General features: G+C 38.4%; 2 protein-coding genes across 3 annotated transcripts in view; both read left to right on the top strand.

The window, feature by feature from the left end:
• Positions 1-868, top strand: part of saa (serum amyloid A) — an 8289-nt gene extending 7421 nt beyond the window's left edge. The window contains exon 4 of the mRNA XM_067587905.1: positions 309-868. Within this exon, the coding sequence (XP_067444006.1) occupies positions 309-447 (139 nt within the window). The 3' untranslated portion in view covers positions 448-868. The remainder of the gene's footprint in view (positions 1-308) is intronic.
• Positions 869-1744: 876 nt separating this feature from the next.
• The window catches only part of apba2b (amyloid beta (A4) precursor protein-binding, family A, member 2b), a 71314-nt gene continuing 51803 nt past the window's right edge, over positions 1745-21255 (top strand). Inside the window, exon 1 of one of the 2 annotated variants that reach the window (XM_067587852.1) lies at positions 1745-2311. The gene's annotated coding sequence lies outside the window, so the exon portion shown is untranslated. The remainder of the gene's footprint in view (positions 2312-21255) is intronic. The other variant, XM_067587860.1, reaches the window with a different exon arrangement.

Raw genomic sequence — 21255 nt, 5'->3', positions numbered from 1 at the left:
TCTTTTTTTAACTGCAAAGAACTTCAAAACTACAATTCATGCTTTCATCAGAAAACACCTCAGAATAATGCTAATTTACTATTAGAAATATCACAATTATCTGTATGCCTGTCTATGCCAATATAACCTGTACAGACCTCGCTACTTCAGAATGCCACAGCCTTGCATTTATTTATTAATTTTATATTACGTCCTTCCAATCTTTCCGATCCTGGACCTTTTGTATAACACTTTGTAACTAGCTTTTAGAAAGTGCTTGTTTTGTCATCTGCTTGTGTGGATATTAATTTTCTATTTTCCCCTTTCAGTGATGCCAGAGAATGGGCGCAGGAACAAACGGGTCATGGTAATGAGGACGCTGAGGCTGATCAGAGGGCAAACCGTCATGGGCGGAATGGAGGAGATCCCAACGTTTACAGGCCAAAAGGACTGCCTAAGAAATATTGAGGATGAAAACTGAGAGAAAAAATGCACATTTGTGAAGGATAGATGTTCAATGTTCAATTTATGGGCTAAGTCTTTTTATCTACAGGGCCTCACTCTGGCTTGCAGGACCTGACTATGGCCTCTAAGGTCTCATAAAAGAGATGTTGTAGGTTCACGGCGCCAGGTTGGGAGATAAGGTGGTAACTTTGGATGGGTAACAACAGCTGCCTGCGTTATTTTCCAGTTAGAGTTCATTCTGACACCAAGTGTCGTTGTTCCTCCCCTCCCTGATGGCGTGACCTGAGCAACTCTATAAGAAGTGATTGTTTTCCTGCTTGTGCTAAGTTTTTGGTATGACTATATCCATGTGTACACTGTGCCAAAGGCTTCTCTGAGCTCAGATATTTGTTTTCAATAAACTCCATATATTCAAGTAAGCATACACTGGTGCCTGTGAAGTCTCTTCAACAATTATTCAACAAGTACAAGATTTTCCCTATCAAAAACTATTGACTTTTAATAAACTAATGAAAGACATTTCTAGTGTTGGACTTATTGATTACACAGCCAAAGCCCAAACATCAAGACAAGAAACCAGAACAAAATTCCCTACATTTAATACATTACATTGATTTTTTTGCAGAGGCAATTCATTAAGAGATCACCCAAAAATAGCAATAATTAGTCCAAACTTAAAAAATAAAAAGTGTAAAAGAAGGTGATGCAAGGTAGATGTCAGTAGGATGAAAGGAGAGAAAGAGTGATCACACGGGCCAGCTTTTATGGCCTGGCAGCCTCCTATACAGTGGTCACACCCACCCAGTTCCCTGTTGGTAAAATAATGTTGCTTCATAAAGGGATTACGTCTGGTTCTCTGTGGCATTACTGGATTTAATGTGACAGATTTCTACCCTGTCCATCTGTGGTTGTGTTGTTGGTGCTTCATTCAGGTGTACTGTTAAGACATGGCCACTCAGTGGCAGCGCTGGCCTCCAAAAGACAACTGAGGCTGGAGCACATTAGATGTTCTTGGGGGCTCGTTCCCAACCTGGGGGTCGGGACCCCCACAAGGGGCTGCTGGATTAATCAAAGGGGTCGCGAGATGGAAAATAAAAAAAAATAAAAAAAATTTGGACACTTTTTTTTTTTTTTGATTTATTTTCTTGTGGATTTCTGTAAATGACCTCTTCAAGCCTCTAAAAGTTATTCAAAAAACAAAAACAAAAACAATAATAAATCTTTCTAGAGCTGCAAGTTCTAGTCAATTAGTCGATTGACAGAAGATTAATCAGCAACTATTTTAATAATTTAATAACTGTTTTCGTTATTTTTTAAGCAAAAATGTAAAACAAATGTTATGATTAATTGCTTTTCTTTGTAGAACATGATGAGAAACTGTCAGTCAAACAAAACAGACATTTGAAGATGTAACCTTAGACTGTGGGGAAATTTAATCGATAGGCCTACTAATTGTCTACAAAAATAGATGAATAGAGACAATAATCAACATGTGACATGTGGCGAGGGGTCCCAGGAAGACTTATTTTATTTTAAGGGGTCACAGGCCAAAAATGTTGGGAACCCCTGCACTCAAAACAACATATGCAGTGTTTGGGTGAATAATTTGGATATCTGATGCCAGCAGTAGCGTCGATCTCGCGCTGCTCGGGTGGGGTAGTTAGCTGGATCTCGTTCAGGCGGTGTACCGACCAGACAACTGCAGTGTGCTGGTTTTATGTTATACTCGTTCCGGGGCGCCGCTGTCAGACTGTGCCTCAGTACGCTTTCTGTGGGTGAGACACACTGAGCGATGCGCCGACCAGACAGCACCATCTCCCACATCTACCGAAAGGAGGTGAATTGATCAGCACATGAAATTCTCCAGGTAGGATATACTTTTATGAAAATGTCATAATAAGGCAGCTAATCGTAAGTAAACATCGATTTGCCCCTGCTCCGTCCAGCGAGGCTATAGTATTCCTCCTCTAAGGCATCCGGAGGAGGAGCGGTGGATGCTGATCTGCTCAGCCTGGGGATTTGTCCTCAGCATCAGTGTTAACAATGGGGCGGTGAGCTTCAACCGTAAAACGTTTGTCGCTTTAACAACTCTGGCTTACAATGTGTGTGGTATTTATTCCTGCTGCAACTCAGAAAAGATTGCAGCTGTAAGTCTGCTCACACCTACTGCTACAATTCTCGGTGATTCATCTATGCGCAGCCGCCTAAAATTATCGATTGTAGTTATTTTGCCATAGGCCTTTAGTGTTTCACAAGATGAGGAAGGTCATTAATTTTTAGATGTCCTTAATGGTCCAATTCCTTTCCCTGCATCGTTTTATTAAACGGCACCCCAGGCATGTGCAGGAAACCAGAGTTCCTCTTTGTGGAAATGGCTCATTCAACCCTGATATCAACTCGTTTTCTTTAATGTACATCCTGTTACATTACCCCCTTACATGTCTAACCTTTGAATGACACATAAGCTCTGATTCATGTTGCCAAGAAAGGTTGAAGTTAAAAACTGTGCGAGGTAGACTATACTTCTGCAAACAAGTCCATCAGAATAGCTTCTGAAAATGCTGGTTTTTCCAAGTTGTTTGATTCCTTGTGCAGTGACTTTAAGGGATGGTGAGGAAGGTGTATTTTAGAGGACAATTTGTGTATCCTTTAGTGCCTGCTGTGTACCACTCCGTGCCAGTCCCGGCCACAGGGGAGGGCAATTGCTGACGGGCGCTGTGTCTGGCTGTTCATTGTTCAGGGGGAGCAGGGGACAGGCACACAGGGTCTGTTTTGCATCATATGATGTCCTCATCCAGTCATGCAGAATGGCCATCATCCACTTGTATGATATCCCTGCAGGCTGTCTGGTGTTTAAAGTGCAAGCCTGCTTCTTTTGGTTTCTCTCACAACAGCAATGTTGTCCCTGGAGACGACGCCAGTACACAGTGGAATATTCAGTACATGTAAAGCTGCATCCAGTTAATAACAGTGCTGTAAACCTCATAGCTTTTGCTATGATGTAAATCTTTATGGCTTTCATTCAATATTTGGCTATATGTTAAATGATTCAACATGTGTTGCAAGTCCCTCAGTAATATATACTCATTTGATTGATATATTCAACTAAAATGAATTCAAAAGTAAACATTTAGTTAATGGGCTGAAATTTAAGACACATTGCAGCCTCTTTATGAAAATTCTGTCATTAAATTGGTACAATCACTCATATCTTAGCCTTTATGATTGATCTACTAATCTGAACATACAGTATGTAGTGTTAGTAGTGAGTAAACAGAGACATTTAATGCTGTGTGACAACAAGGGGACAGCTGATAAAATAGACATTTCTGAAAAAACTCTCATACAAACAACAAGGTTAACAGTGGGACAGTGTAAACATGGAAGAAGGGGTTTGTACAGTGGGGAGTGGAGAACAGACAGAGTGAGAAAGAGTAGCTGTGGCGCAGCTGAGGAAGAGAGTGATGACCAGGGGTATAGAGGATGAGGGCAGATAGAGGAGAGTAATGCGTGACTATTAGAGAAAGTGAGGGGCCCCCGGAGAGCCATGATAGAAACCTATAAGACCTTGGAGGATGCACACAGCATGTTGACTTGCTCCTATGTTGAAAGTTGGGATGCCAAGTTGTCTTTTCTGCCTCAGTCCCTCTGTGTCTTATGTATTCTTATGTCTCCCTTCACTTCCTACCTTTTCCTGTAGGTCTGTCCTCGCTTCCTCTACAATGTCCCATTGTGTGTATCTCTTTCACGCCCCTGCTTTGTCTCACCTTTTCCATAGCCTGTGATAGTTTTCTGTATAGCTCCTGCACTGAAGGACAAACACACTACCTGCAGCCTGCTAGGATCTTATTCATGCTGCAGCCGGAGGATACTAAATTGAACTCTGGGGGAGGAGGCAGAATAGGACAACAGCCTCCAGCAGCCCTGCTGCACAAATTAGGAAAGATAATGATAACTGTTTGGAAATTTGTGATTAAATCATCAGCCTATTTAGACAACTGACCTAAATGTACTTGTTACTAGGTTGGCTACACAGAAATATCCTTTATGAGTAATGACTCTGCCCTAGCACCATGAATGGCACCGCCACAGGGAAATCAGTTATCCATTATATAATATCATGTGTAATATCTTCTTAAAAGCTTTGCTTTGTAAGCTATGGATTTCACACACCAAACATTTATGTACTCTACTCTCCTCATGTAATTCGTGTGGGCGAAGGTAAAATAACAGACTGCTATGCCCTTTGGCAAAAACAAAGGATTCCAAGATAATGAAACCTATGCAAAGGGCTGCAGGGTGGGCGTTGATGTTCAACTTATAAAGACAAAAAAGGCAAGTGAAACAATGATTTATGATGAGGTGTTTGTAATATGAGTGGTGCTGCAGTGTTGTTACAGACAACTGTGTTGCTGTAAAAAAAAAAAAAAAAAGGGTTTGTGTAAGCAATTACAGCAAACAAATTTTCTCCCAACTCAGGATTCAGCTTGTAAAGGATGAGCTGTGAACCTGTGAGGTAATGAGGAATTACAGATGAGGGGGGCTAGGTATAATTTACACATTAGAGCTTCTTGTAGGTTAAATTCACTGGGATTTATTTTATTTGGATATAATTTATTTCTGTGTAGTTACAGAGGAAATCCCTTTCAAAACAGAGGAACTAACTACTCTGAAAACTAAGATAGCGTGTCCATCTTTGTAAGTTTTTGGGCATTTTATTGGACAGGGACAGTGGAGAGATGAGAGGAGAGAGAGGGATGGGGAATGACATGACTTGGGATATTGGGGTTCATGGTCGGCATCTTAACCCCTAGGCCTCCAAGGCGCCCTTTCAATGGGAAAATGCAAGGATAATGCAGAATTTATGTTATACTGTTCGGATGATTTTGGACTAGTTATTTTCACAAATAATTGAAGAAAGAAAAATATCAATAAATATTTCCCAGAGCCCAAGGAGACTCTTCAAATAGTTTATTTGTTTAATTCGAACAACAGTCCAAACAATGACACAAAACAGAAAATGCAGCAAAGCCCTCACAGTTGAAAAGCTGGAGCCAGACGTTTTACCGTGACAAATAACTAAAGCAATTCATTAATTATCAGAATTGTTGTCCATTTATGTTCTGCCCACCAACTAATCAATTAACTGACTCGTTTCAGCACTATCTGCAAAACACAGACAATAGTCTACATACGGTGGATATCAGAGCATCATGACTTGATGATGATGTCATCAGGCAACATTTTTACAGTTGTTCTTACCTGAACAGCACTGCAGGGCCAGTAATACTTGTTTCAGATATTGCGTCCAAATTGGCTCTATGTGAATGCAGGGATCATGACTGTGAATCAGAAAATAACCATGTATGCAAGTGAAATCACCTTGGCTGCTGTCATAGTGTCCTGTGAGTTGTTCTGTTATTCACTTACCGTAGAGGATTTGTCTCAAGATGACATCATCACTACAGCCTGTCTCACTGCTGTTTATCTTCACAAACCAACACTGAGCTGTATAATAATATAGAAAACACATATATGAATTATAGCTGAGTGGTCACGAGTCTGGCTGAGTGGTCAATAGCAAAAAAGAATTTAAGGCTGACATTCACCTCTAAATGTACTGACTGAAAAATATGCTGATCCTTTCTATCCCTACTGGTTCTGTTTCGTAAGGTAATTTGAAATAACACAATAACCTAATATATCTACAGAGTGTGTACTTTGGATCGCACAGCTTTGCTGGCTGTTCTGTTTGCACAGGCAGGGCTTTAATCTTCTGGTTTTCGGTTTGCCAGCAGCTGTTTTTCTTTTTACATTCTGTCCTCAGAGTTTATAGACTAATCACAATTCACTGTTCATCACAAGGGAGAATGGTTTCGTGGATCACATGTGGCCTTGATTACATTAAAACAGTCAGAGCTACAAAGATAACTGACTCACCATCACATATCAGATGAGGATTCTGCTCCTAAGAAGCATCCACTTTACATATTCAGTTTGACATTCATGTACAAGCTTGATCTGAAAATGCTGTATTCAACTCTGTACCCAGTGATCATGGCACAATATATGGATGGGACACTGGATTGATACATATTTTTGAAAGCTTAAGCGATCTGATACATCTGGGATATAATTTCTCATACCACAACATTTATTTATTTATGTATTTATTGGCACCATGTACAGTGTTAAACATAAATGTTACTAACTCTGTACCAGAGTTAGTTTATAGCTAATTTTCATCTGCAGTCCCTTCGGCAGGTCGCAATCAAAACATAGGCTATAACAGCACAATAACAAACAGTACAAAGCAAAAAACACACAGGACACATAATACAAAATACAGAGCTACACACAATAGCACTTCACATACCCCCACAATGTCAACTAGAAATTAATAATGTAAGCTTGTCAAATCAAAAGCAAGATTACTTGCGTTCATGAGAAGACCGTGAGCTGAAATTTAGATTCAGTGGTTACAGAGCTGAGCAGCTTTTAGCAGATTTTTTAATTTGGTTTTGAACATACTGATGGAACTGCAGCTCTTCATATCATCAGGTAGGACATACCACCGAGTTGTGGCTTTCACAGAGAGAGCTGATTGCCCAAATGCAGTGCGACGAAATGGTACGGTATAATCACGTATAGAGGATATTCTGGAGGATCTAATAGAACTTACTGAGCAAGTGTACACAAAGCCACGTAGTGAAGGAGGGGCCAAACCATTTAAAATTTTATAAACTAGGCACAAATTTGAGAATAATCTAAAATTCTCAAAGCTCAGTAAATTGTATTTCTCCAGTACCCTACAGTGATGGAAATGCATTGGCAGAGTTTTTAGAGTTTGTTTGTATAGGGACTCAAGAGGTCTTATGGCTGTTTCTCCAGCCTGCCACCAACACATAATGCAATAAGACATACGAAATGTTAGGCTGTATTACATTCAGAGTGCGTTTTCTCAAAATGAAGTGTGGATATCCTGATGGAGTTGGGTCAGCCCTTGTTGTCCAGCCCTTGACATTGTTCAAGTATCACACACATTAATATGACAGCCGCATCAGTGTTACCCAAGTTGTTTTGACAGCGCTGTCTCATTCAGTTTGTGTTTTTCCTTGAATGTGTGATGTATGTTTCTGCCTTTGTCATGCTTTTAAAAAAAAACTCTCACGAGACTTCTTTGATTTAGAGAAGGAGCTATCGCCTATAGCTCTCATCCACTGAATATTATCGATCTGACGAGGCTTGATAGGTCTTTGAGAGGACAAGCATTATCCTCGAATAAGTGAAGTGTTGACTTTCTGCTCAGGGATATACAGTATATGATGTTCTTATGGCCCTTTTACTAACAGGTAAAGAAAACATGCAGAAATACAGGTGGATACACTGTGGATCAGTGAGGCGTGGTTTTGTAGGGATGGGAATCAATAAGATTTTATTGCTACCAATGCCGTTATTGATTCTGCTTATCGGTCTGATTCTTTATCGATTCCCTTATTGATTCCTGATCAATTTTCTGTGTGGACAAGAGTAGGCCTACACAGGTTTTCAGCATCAACGCAACTGTTGAAAAAAGGCGTGCATGTGACGCAGGTGTGCGTTTTCATTTAGGTTTTCTTAGTCAAAGAAAAATTCTGCTAATCCTGCCGGACGTACACTCATGTGTAGAGTGTCAAATACATGGCATTCCTGGAATTTAAGCCCATGTTGTGTTGAAAGATGGTTCAGCATATTGCTGCTATTTCCACCCTTACTTGAAACGATCATTTAACGACGATACAACTAGCGCTGTTGTTATCTTTCGTCATGAAATTAAACCACGCTTTGGACCGTTACTTCCTCTCCGCCATGACTCCTTCTTGTTTCCAGCAGCGTAGATACATGAGTGTGACGTTATTGTTTTGCAATGCACAACTGTCAGAAAAACATGTCGGCATGTTGATAAAAGGAATTGATAAGCTCAGAGGCATACAATTCCGATGGATTGGACGATTTCGAACTGGTTCTCGATTCCCATCCCTAAAGGGGCACTGTTTTGACATCTCCTGTTTCATTGTTCCTGACAGTTCTTAAAATGTGAGCCAGTCTTTGAACTGTTGGTTGTTTTTTTCTCTGTGGGTACAAGAACCTTGAGAGCTCTGTGATGGGTTCAGCTGTAGATCGCCAAAGATCGTGTGCAAAGACACTTTTAACATTTTCCATTCAGAGACTATGAAAAAGAACAAGAAATCACCTGTGTGCCAGTGATAAAGCAGCAAGCTAGCTTTCACAGCATGCATCAGTTATCTTGACAATAACTTCATTGTTATGATATTCTCCTCTCATTGTTAACAACAGCTCTTTGTCCTGCTCCTCTGGTCATGCTGTAAAACCCATCATGGTTTGAGAAGTCTGTCTCCAGAATGCATCAAACACTTGCTTTAAAGTCTTGGCATTCTTGACATGTCAGTGACCCGTACCTTCAGATAATCAATATCGAAGCAGTTGTTAGTTGAAGCATGGAGAGGTCTGTGAGAGATGTTGCAGGCTGACAAGTTCTTGTTGCCAGCAGAATGTGACGTTTACACTTTACTGAGTGTTAAAAATGTCACTGTGCTGAGACCAGTGTGAAGGCCAAGGCCAAACTGTCACTAGCCAAAGGTCTTCAAAAAACAAAAGTAGTGTGCTAAATCTCTTCTGACCAACAAACCTGATGATCTTTACTGGTGTTTTAAATGCTCATTTGCTTCAACACATTGAGTTACACAATCAGACCTCCTCAGATCTTTATTGGTTCTAGCCTAATTATTTTTTGACTGCTGCTGGTAAGTGGAATGAGGTGAAAAAAAATCTCAAACATTGTCATCTCAGAAATCTTCTGTTGCACACCTGGTTGCCCATTGAGTGAAGATGCATACCGTCTTTCTGAAGATGCCAGTTTGAATTCAGATCAAAGCCTATGATCAACCCAGGTCCTTTGAAATTATCAGACAGAAATAAATGCAAAATAATCAATAAAAAGACAGCTGCTTTGAAACGAGTAAGATGCAAGCACATCTTTGCGAGCTGGATGTACTAATGTATCAAAAATGAATAAACAAAAATGAGTCATTCCCAACTGTTGCTTCATATTATAATTTAGTTTAAATTATTTCTCTGATAGCCTCATAACAGAGAAATCTTAGTCAGACCTCTCAAAAAGCTCTTTGCTTCAGACTAATTACAAATTTGATGGTAATATGTGTTTTTTCTTTAAATTTCACAACTCATCCTGAGTAGCAAATGAACAGAACAATAACCATTTGTAATATTAAGATTTGTGACACTTTAACACTATACAATTTCTATTTGTTTGGTTTGAAAACTCTGCTCAATTTGATGATTGTATTTCTTGGTATAAAGCCCAATGCATAAGCGAGCAGAACCATATCCTTCTAAGAACCAGAGAAACATATTAAACACAGATAAGTGTAGTACCTCTGTGTACCATAAACAACATATTTCTCTTTGTTGTGTGTCAACGTGGTATGGTACTTCATGATGCACCATGAAGAGCGCCTTCCTTCATTTTATTTCCTGAATGAATAATAAGTGTTTGAATTATGTGTTTTAAACTGCAGATAATTTTTTCCAACTGTGGTGATATCCCCCAGAATCAATGATGTGATACGTACACATCATTTCACCTCTCTTTATGGCATTAGCATGTAAATGAGTCCAAATCAGTTTCACACTCTGTGACTAAATCAGGTCACATTGGGAGGAAAGCAAAATGGCTAAGAAAGAAAGAACGAAAGAAACCGTTCTCCCACAGTGCTTGGTGAAAGAGAAACCCTTTCATAGCTGCATTAATCATGGGTGGCACTAAAGAATTGCTCTGAGGCGACACCCAGAGAGACAGAAGCATTGAAACAGCCTTATTCGTTAACTGGATCTGTCTGAATGACATCAGTCTATTTTCCTCTCACAGTTGTGTACTTTGTGATTTCGCTCAGTATAATATAAAAATCTGATACATCTAGATATTATGCTATTTTCATCTCTCCCTTTTTTTTTATCTCTGCATGGTGTATCATCATATATTTCCAAACACTCTTCATTAAAATAGCATTTCATTAAATCAGAATCCAATGTCAAATTTGCTCATTTAATCCAAATCCTTTCAAATCCCTTATTTACTTTATTTAGGTTCAGCACTCAACATTTGTAACTACATTGTAACTAAAGCTCAAAGATTTTACTAAGATCTGTAACCACATTATGTTGGATAGAAAAGCAGAAAGAATACTGTTTTGAGTTTTGTTTTGGCCGCTCAACGTAATCTTCACAACCTGAAGATCATCAGATATGAAATGTTGATAAAATATGTGTCTGACACTTTGAAAGGTGACAGGTGTAGCCTACTTTCTCACACACTCCAAATTTTTCAGGAGCTGCTTGCTTCAAATACGTCAGGTCTCAGTTCAGAATTATTGCTTTTTAGCGTAACATTATTACTTATCATATCATATCTTATCATAGTTTAACTTATCATATGTGTTTTTTGCAATGATCCCTCAAATATCAATCACTTGTGCCAAAAATATGTAATGGACGCATAGTATTTTACAGTTTGACAATAAATTTTATTGTCCAAAATGATAGCAGTGTACTGAAACAGTAGACTTCACTGGGATTTTAATAATTATAAATAACTATAAATAAAAGAACACAAATAGAAATGATATTAAACTTGAATTTAAAAAAGTATCAAATATACATCAAATGCTGCCTATATAACTTTAAACATATAATGTATACGCCAATATATCTGATAGGCCAATGGCAGCTGATAATATCGGCTGACTGATATATCAGTCGGGCTCTAGTTTATATTATGAATTTCAGTTATTTGAACTTCATTGCTGAGACATGATTTGTCCGTTGTAAACAGTAGCTATAGTTGCTGAATTCACTAAAAAAGACCCAGAAATAAGAAGTGAACTGATTCACTCTGTAGATTGTAAAATCAGTTTTCTCAACACCCTGATCTTTAGCTTCCACCCACTGTTAGCAGCACATGTGACAGAATTCAAACCTTGGTGATTGGCTGTTTCTTGCTGAAATGCACCTTGGGAGTCATAGTTAACTTCTACCCTGAAACGTGTCGACTTTTTACTAAAGAACCAGTTATTTTCTAAGGCCAATCCAAACTGTAGAAGTGCTCAAACTGTGAGTCACGTAACATTATCTATGATAAAAATGAATGGGAAATAGCTAATCCTACTTTACAACTCTATTAACATTAATTAGCTGCAGCTGATATATTCTGCCACAAGCAACGATTGTCATTTCAACCAATGATTGTAATAGGGATATTTTATCAACGTGCTATGAAACCAGTTTTCAGAACCCAACCCTAATAATAATATATGGCTGTGTCAGAAATCACTCCATTATTCACCCATTCACTACTCCCTATATAATAAACACTAAAAAGTTTACTCAGTAGTAAGCAGTAAATCGAGATTTTGGACACTCACTAATCATTAAAAGTTATGTACATGCCATGGACACTACTTTTTTCATGCCCTTGTGGAATTTTTGAGGGCACTATATAGTAGATATATTTACAGTCAGCATTCAGACACTCAAATTAAATGGTGTAGGATAAATGTAGTGCACTGTATCGTAAATTTGATTTCGGACACAGCCCCTGGCTTTTCTGGTAGTGTACAACATGGTAACATGACATGAAAAATAAAACTATAGATATAGCTGCAAGCAACCTTCCAGGGCACTAGAGTTTATTAAGCAAAATAGATGGTGAATATGTAATGATAATAATAATGTATTTATATAGCACTTTTCAAAACAAATGTTACAAAGTGCTTCACAAGGCAATAAAAACAGAACAGATTAAATAAAAGTAGAGACAGTGAGAGTAACTATTGAGACAGAACAATGCTAAGGTAGATCAAGAACAAATAGAATAGAATATTACAGAGATGAAACAAGGTGATAAAAGCAGATAAAACAATATAATAAAATCCAGTAAAAATGATAAAATAAATAAAACAGATAAAAACAAATATGTGCACACACACACACACACACACACACACACACACACACACTTGACATCCATAATTACAAGAATGCCATCCTAAAAAAGTAGGTTCTCAACTGTTTAATGTTGACACAGATGTCAACAGTCTGATGTATATAGGAAATGCATTCCACAGTTTGAGGCCCTGGCAGCAAAAGCCTGATCCCCTCTGGTCACAAAATTGGACCTGCTAACAATGGTGAGTAACTGATTAGGTGATCTTAGATAATGTTCAAGCTCACAGAATGTTAAGAGGTCTATTATTTATTCTGGGGCTAGTCCAAGTTAGGCTTTAAAAGGAAGTAATAAAATTTTTAAATTAACTCTAAAATGTAAAGGGAGCCAGTGCAATGAGGCTAAAACAGGTGTAATGTGGTCCCTTTTCACTTAATACCCATTAAAAGCCTGGCAGTTGAATTCTGAACCAGTTGTAGGTGTGACAGTTGCTTCTGAGTTGCAATAGTCGAGTCTTGAAAAGATAAAAGCAAGTGTGACTTTCTCCAAATCACTGAAGGACTGACAAGATTTAATTTTGGAGATGGTTCTTAATTGTAAAAAAAAATCATGTTTTGACAACTTTCTTGACCTGTTCCTCAAAGATGAAGTTAGAGTCAAAAATAACACCTACATTTCTAGCAGTATGTGTTGCAAAGGGAGCTAGAGAGCCCAGCTGGTGCTTGAGCTGTTCAGTTGTACAGTGTGGATCAATTACTAGTACCTCTGTTTTATTAAGCTGCAGGTAGTTTTGATGCATCCACTCCTTGATTTCAGTAAAAATAATTTTGCAGGTGGATTAGGCTATTTGGGTCATTTGGGGTGATGGGTTTATACGTATATCTGGGTATGGTCTGCATAACAGTGGTAGGACACATTATGTCTTGGCATTATGTAACCTAATGGGAGTATATATAATAAGAAAAGGACTAGACCCAGAAAAGATCCTTGTGGCACCCCACAAGTAATATGAACAAAGGAAGATAAGGAGCTACCAAACAGTACTGAGAATGTTCTATTAGAAAGATAAGATTATAACCAGTTAAAAGAGATACCAACCCAGTCCCTCAAACAGTTTAAAAGAAGCTCATGATCTATTGTATCAAAGGCAACACCGATGTCAAGAAGAACTAAAATCAATCTGAGCCCCGCATCTGAATTTAAAAGAAGGTCATTAGTCACTTTGAGGAGAGCTGTCTGTAAATTAAAGCCTGATTGGAATTTATCTAGAATTCTATTTTCATTTAAAAAGCTCGTCAACTGATTAGATGCAGTGAAGTTAAAACTGCTAGAGGTGTGCAAGGTATTGTTGAGGTGGTCATGAAGAGGCACACTGTGTACGCTCTTAAACACACATACTTATTCCCAGTCTCAGTATAGCCTCCAGGGGCTACAGCCATTATTTCAAGGGTTCCGTTGTAGCAAGCAGATATCTGGATGACGGATATCCGGGACTTCCTCCTCTATGTGCCTGTGACCGTTTACAGTCTGATTAGCAACTTGAAACGGTCCAGATGACATTTTGGCTAATCTCTATTGACAGATATATGTGTATGAATTCAGATAAATTATAAAAAAGCTGATAAAAAGCTAAATCATCATCATCAGATGATAGCCATTGGGTTCCGAGAATGCATTCCGACCAATGTAGAGAATAAAGTCCTTCTGGTTACACTTTTACCCTTGATCTTTACTGTTTCATTTGCAATTTACAGTTGTGGCCATTTTGTTGACGTTTTAATCAATGAGGTACTTAGTGGTCATCCTTCATCACACTGCAGTATGGTAGTGGAGGCACAGAAGCTACACAATTGTTTTCAAAGATGCAACACTGCATCTTTTTTCTTTAACTGTTCATTATTAGTTTGTCTTTCTTAGAGTTCTCTGCATATCTTTGTTAACTTATAATATGAGTGTGAGTTTGTGTATGTACATTTTTCCATGCTCTTCCCAGGTAGCATATGATAGATGTAAACAGATGTCACTTTGGATTACAATCAGTCTTCCTGCAGAATTTTCCTTTTTATGTTTTAAGATTGTATGCAGACAAATGAGGAAGATGTAGCTATTCAGTTAATCAGATAACTTGGAGTATCAAAAAAACTAACCTCCACTAACATTGGCATCATTCATTTTTGTATGTATGTAGTGTGCATGCATGACCTTAATATACTCATTTTACCAACCCTCCTGCTGTGTTCTGAATCGTAAGGTGACTCCTCTCCCTAGGTATGCTGTCACTTATGTCATTACTTAGGCTTAAGATGCATTCACCAAAGCAGCTCATTAGCTAGCACATTTGTTTGAGGAGCAGCATGACATTAGCATTTAGATGTGCAGAGATTCTCACCTGCTGCTGTCATTGTTGAAGCTATGCAGACAAACCCACATCTGGTAAATTTCCTTATCTACAGCAAGAGATTGCAGAATGCTGTCAATAGATGCAGAGGTAAATCTATTTCCATAGAAAATGCTGCATGCTGTTATTGTTCAAGCATGACAAATATGAATTGGGCTGAATCTTGAACTGCTTTGGCGTACCAGCATCTGGGCCTTTATTTCTATCGCCAGCTATGTTTGTTGATTGACAGCAGAGATGATTGTTCATCAGTCGTGTGATAAAACTGATGTAGAGCAACCAGATGGTTGTTTCATCAATAGAGTGAGACTTGCTCAGAGAGGAACAGGGAAAGAGGGGACCACACAGAAAGAAATATAACTAACACAAAGAAAGGGATGAGAAAGACAGAGCAGCAAAGCAGCAAAAATAAAAACATTAAATTCTATAACTTTATGGTAAACAATCAGGCAAATATATTGGCATGCCAGTATTAAAAATGATGTCCACCATAAATGTAAGGGATGTTAGCTACTAAATAGAAACCCTTTCACTTTGAAAGACTTTGTTCAGTGTTAATATAGAAAATATGTTTTAATGCTTGAGAGTGCCTTAAACCTTAATCTCAGATCAAAGATATTAATCTGTTTCTGTCAAAGATCTTTAAAATGTGTTTTAGATGGCATCTAGCTACAGAAGATCTACAGAAATTGTCAGCAATTATCTAAAAATACTTCGGACAACCTAGCCTAATTGTTTTAGTTTGTTTCACATGTATATTTTATTACTCCACATACAGTGTTGTTTGGAGGTTAGATATTGTTTTATTAGTATAGATTTTGCTTTTGATTGAGATCCAGCCAAGATTAATTTCTTTTATGTATTTTATGAGGTTGAAAAAAAAAACCTGAAAGAAAGAACATTGAATGACTCCACATGAACTTGACAGGGAGTTGTTGTATTTGTTTTGACATGTTTTTCTTAAAGTTGTCACAGAGCAATGGTATCCATTTTTCATGCAGTATAACCTCAGGCAGCTGGGTATGCCTCCACCAGAAATGCCTATTCAGAGCTTGGGCAGCACATTAGCATTAACCTCCTTACTGGAGCAAGGGTTGTAAGGTTGTCTGAGGAGACAGGCAGTCAAGCACAGACTGATGTGCAGACTGTTGTGTGTTCTGGTGAACCTCCGTAACACATCAAACACCAGACTCAGCAGGTGCCTTTAAATCGCTGGCCCAACCTTCCTCTTTGTTCTGGTTGTTGTTATGTAGGCCATATTACTCACTCAGTTCATGGGTTACAGTATTGCAGCATGAAAGATCCTATAATATAAACATCACACAAGACATTACTACATCATGCATCATTTCTAGGACAGCTTTAGCAGAGATATATTTTTTAGGAAATGTCAACAATATATATAACAGCATTAAAGTATCTGAGGGTGAAATTTAAAGTACTTGAAGTGTATAGCAGTACACTAAAACTGAGCTCAGACTATAGGAGTTTTAAAAATCGAACAGATTTTGAAATCGGGTTGCATTTCGCACATAAGGAGAAACAAGGAGAAGATATAAGAAATAAGGAGAAGATGTTCTTCTCTCTAATCTCAAATATGCATACATTACAAGATTTGAAAATAATGGCGCATCACACACAACAGGATATTAAAATTATTGTGCCAGAGGGAGCAATGCTATGTGATCCCATGTGATCTCATGGGGAAGCAGATGCAAACAAAATGGAGACTGACATGGTGCAACAACTTGTTTGAGTAAAGCTCTTCTCTTTGTACGGTTATGATATGTCTTGGAAGACATGTTATATAGGCAGTCGTATTCTTGCCACATATCGCCAAGCCTTTCCTCCATCTCAGCTGTCCATCGCACCGGTACAACAGCTTGTTGTTTCTTCGCGGCCGCCATTTCAAAAGTCCTCTCATTCACTTCCGTCTCCTTGTAGACATGTCTCTCTCATTGGCTATTGTGGTCCCGCTTGGAAAATAGTGACGTAATCATCCAGATTTTAACTCCTAAAGATCAAACATGTTTGAAATTCTCGAGGTGGCCCCAATGAGTCTGCAAAGCATTTCTGGAGGTTTAAGATTGGATCTGTAAACCCCTCACATTACCAGATAATCTGGGCCGAACATTGGTACTGACTAAGGTCCCAGACCAGATTTGTCCTCCGATTGTCGGGAGGGGCGAATCGGGGATAAATCGGCCCAGAACTGCTGTAGTCTGAGGCCAGTTATAGGGCACTGACAAAAAGTCGAGTACAGGAGTCAAGAGGTATGTGACTAGAGGGCTGTGGTGGTTGTCTTAATGAGTGTCTTTACAGGTACATCAATATCCGGCCATTATTCAGGAGACTCTAGTATGTTGGTATCGAGCTTGTGCATGTAAACATACAATGTACACAGTGTCTCTAATCTATGAAACCCTGATTAAATACCTGGGCTTTGCTGACATTAGTGAAGTTTAGAGATACATTTATTGTATTTGGTTTATCCTGTGTACATGTATTTACATACAAATATTGGAGCACGAAGCAAAATACAAATGTCTAATTTAGTATAAAGCTGTTATCTATCATCCTTTAAGCATGGTAATGTGCTCAATGACAGGTAGGACATCCAGAATCTATATAAGAGGACTGTGAGCTTTCACAAACGACTTCTTTGAGAGATTAACAGCTTACCATAAAGAAAACAGACAATAAATATGGTGGTGTCTCATCTTAACTGCGATGGGTGTGTAAGTCATTGTGGAGAGTGCACACCCACATGGGGTCAAACTATGCTGAATGATGCATTCAGTGGTAAGGTGAAAGTAAAAGAAAGTAGAACTGTCTGTGTATTAGAAGAGTTGTCAGTTTTAGAGTCATAGCAGATTCCAATCTTTTGCTTTAGTTGTGGGGGTAAACATTACTGAATTTCTCGTTACTGATTTTACAGTATATATTGATCAGGGGTTGTGCCTTTAGGCCTCACTCTACATAGCAGAACAAACCAAATTGCAGCCTGTTTTGTTGTCTTTTACAACACACAAACACCCAATTATGCTAAATAAGGCACTTAGGGGTTGCTTAAAAGCGGTAAAGATGTAATACACTATTTTTCTAAATTAGGAAACATTTTCTGATTATGTTACTGAACAAATGCAAATATATTTCAAACACAGTTACCTTTGTAAGGTTTAGGTTTGACTGTGAAGTATATCTCTAGACACGTCAACAGACACTGAACATGTACACTGCGTTAAACTAATTGCCAAAGCACTGTATCAAAAGGTTTCCTGTACCTACATTACTGAGTTTGGTTTAGGAGGCATTTCAAAGGTCAGAAGAAAGGTTCCACAACTCAGCAATAATCTCAAAAACAGTCCTCTGGTTTGGTTCTGCATGCTGAAATTGGAGCCGCCTTTGCTGACCTCTCAGCCTCGGGTGAGTTGAGGCTAGCTGAGGAATACTAATGAGAGAATTAATAGTGATGGGTTTGAAGTGAATAGATAACAGATTTAAAAATAACAACATGAGTTATTGTTCCCGTGTTCACCGCACTTCATTATTATTACCCTGTCGTGTCTATGTTGAACAGAAATCAGTATGATGCACCATATTCTTTAATAAAACTGAAAGATTAGTGGAATAACAGGTTAGTTGGTTAGGTCAGGACATCCTAACTGGCCTGTAAGCAGCCAGTAGCTTGTTTATCTCTATTCTGCCTTAAAGCACTCTCATTTCGTCCTCTGTTCCATCGTTTGGGTGCATTGCATCTGTAATTCAAAAAAGAGAGCTAAGTTATTGCTCCGGGACACAAGGTCACAACAGCATAACAGTGAGCAACCTTGTAAAATGTTGATGGGGTGTAAAATGCCACGGAACAGCTTATGCAAGGTTTTAGAGTGAACAGTGTGCTGTAAGCCTTTACCTGTCATGAGAGAAGACGGGGGGAGGATGGAGATCAATGTGGATAGATTTCCTGCTGGAGATGGGCTTTGATGAGCTGAGATGCAGGTGTGCACATATGTGTATGTGTTGAGTAGCTGTTGATTGACGATGTGACAGTATTGATGTCTTCAGACTGCATTTACATACCCTTTCTGTATCAGGCACTTATCAAAACAAATACAGCATTCTTAAGTAGTCCAGATCATGTTTTTTTTTTTTCCCTCAATACTGTCTTGTACCAAGTCAGAGGTGTTTGACAAATTATAGATTTGATAATTAATTGATATGTCGTAGCCCTAATGGATTATTTTTTGTCCTTTTCAAATGTTTGCATTCTGATCTTATAGTAAAACACACTAATGATGCCAAAATGCAGCTGACATAGAGCAGATCTGATCCCAGCTCCATGCAAGAATTACATTTAACCTTTTCTGTTGCAGCGTTAAAGGGCTCAGTCATTCATGCCAATAACAGAGCCCCAAACAGTTGATCTAGAAAACTGAAGGGATAGCCTTAAACATCAATCAATCAGTTAATAAATTCATTATTCTAGTAGAGGATGCAGCAACAAAGAGGCCATGTCATCTCTACAAGGAGTGTTTATCCCCTCAGGTTTTACACACCTGTGATCATAAAAAAAACCTTTTTGTGTGACATAGTGGCCAAAGTTGCCTCTTGAAGAGTATTTGCATTCAGATATTTGACACGTTTGGTAACCTACATGGTATTGTCTGTATACAGTATGTTGTAGTGCTGAGCCTTAATTGGAACAAATAAAAATTTTAACATAACTACTCGGATTTGAGCCTTTCCATAAAGAAATGGATACCGTTTTTAATTGCATGTGATACCGCCATCAAGCCTATTATTATCATCTTTTAATGATACTTGTATCTATGGACCTGTGAATTCCTCATTTGTATGTTTGCTATATTTAATTACATGCCCATGTGCACTTTGATTTGGCAGTCTAGTTTCTTTAGATGGAAAGCAGACACAAAGACAGCAACACCAGCAGATATGAATTAAAATAGAAATGTATCTGTATTCAGGCCAGCTATAAAACAAATGTGGTTTGACATAGCCTATTTGCTTCAGAATTTTTAAGATAATATGATAGTGTGTGTGTGGCTACACAGTACCGAAAGATTCCTAGATTACAGCTGACTTGAGTATCTTCCTTTGGGTTGGTCGTGAGTGTGATCTGCTGAGTGTTTTGTCTCTTACACTGTATAGCTGCAGTGTGCTGCAGTGTGAGTTGGACCTGAGGGACCAGTACAAGCCTCAGGGCTGTAAGTAGGAGGAGGGGAACTATGCTACAGCAGTGGTTAGATGGGACAGAAATTGTCATTGTAACCATTTCTAATATCATCTGTGTAAAGTGTATTTCTCATGTTTTGGGGGTTGAAAAATCTATCGCCATCTGTTTTAGGATTGAGACCCAGTTTTCAGGCTAAGGTCATGCAAGGTAAATGCAAGGGTCAGGTATATACTGTAGATATTATGTTGATGTAAGCCATCAGAGAGTTATTGAAAGTCAAAACAATGTCCTCACAAGTGCAGTACAAATTTGTGTGTTGCCATTGAAAATGAGAAAAAAAACTGTCTTGAATAGTATTTTTTGTTGTTTTTTATTATGTTTTAGAACAAATTGATGCAGAAGTCAGCTCCTAAGTTGTTGTTTTCCTTCTTAACAGTTTTTCCTATAGCTGCTTTGTCAGACATTGCTCATCTGTTATTCTCCTATAGTAGAATGAGTCAGCGAGTGTTGATCACTTGTTCTTAAAAAGATTATTTTGCTCCTCTCTGTTTTGTGTGGCCAGAAAAACGGGTAAATCCTTTCTGAGGACCAAACAGAATATCAATTGTTTTGAGCTGATAGATATAATCCTTACAAACAAATCACATAATGTATAGCCAGTGGCGTATTTGCACTAGACTTAAGTGATCATTGTCCAATTTTCTGAATTAGAGATTCCAAACAAAAAAAAGATTCCATCATATATTATTATAAAGAGAGACTTTAAACATTTTGCTGAGCAAGCTTTTCTTCGTGATTATTTCTCAGTGATATCCTGACCCTGAATTAGCCCTAAGCCATTTCACAGATGTTTTTAACTCCTTAGCAAATAAATACGCTCCCTTTAAGAAATACAGGGTAAAAAGTAGATCAAATCTTTGGTTCACACCTGAAATCTCAGAGATGTTAAGGTTAAGGGATGTAGCATGGGGATGAGGCTCCAAGTCCTCTATGGATTGGCAGATCTTTTGTTGCAGTTGAGAAACAAGTCATGTTATTTTGTTGATACCCTGTCAAAGTGCAGTGGAAATCCAGCAAAATTTTGGAAAACAATTAAGTCATAAAATCATGGTCATGCTTATTCCCTAACCAAGCAACTTCTCTAGATTCTGTCATTGTCTCAGAGAAAGAACAAATCTGTGATATTGTAATTGTCAA

This window comes from Thunnus thynnus, chromosome 1, assembly GCF_963924715.1.
Source record: "Thunnus thynnus chromosome 1, fThuThy2.1, whole genome shotgun sequence".
In the NCBI taxonomy this organism is placed as follows: Eukaryota; Metazoa; Chordata; class Actinopteri; order Scombriformes; family Scombridae; genus Thunnus; species Thunnus thynnus.
This window is presented reverse-complemented; position numbering and strand designations above follow the sequence as displayed.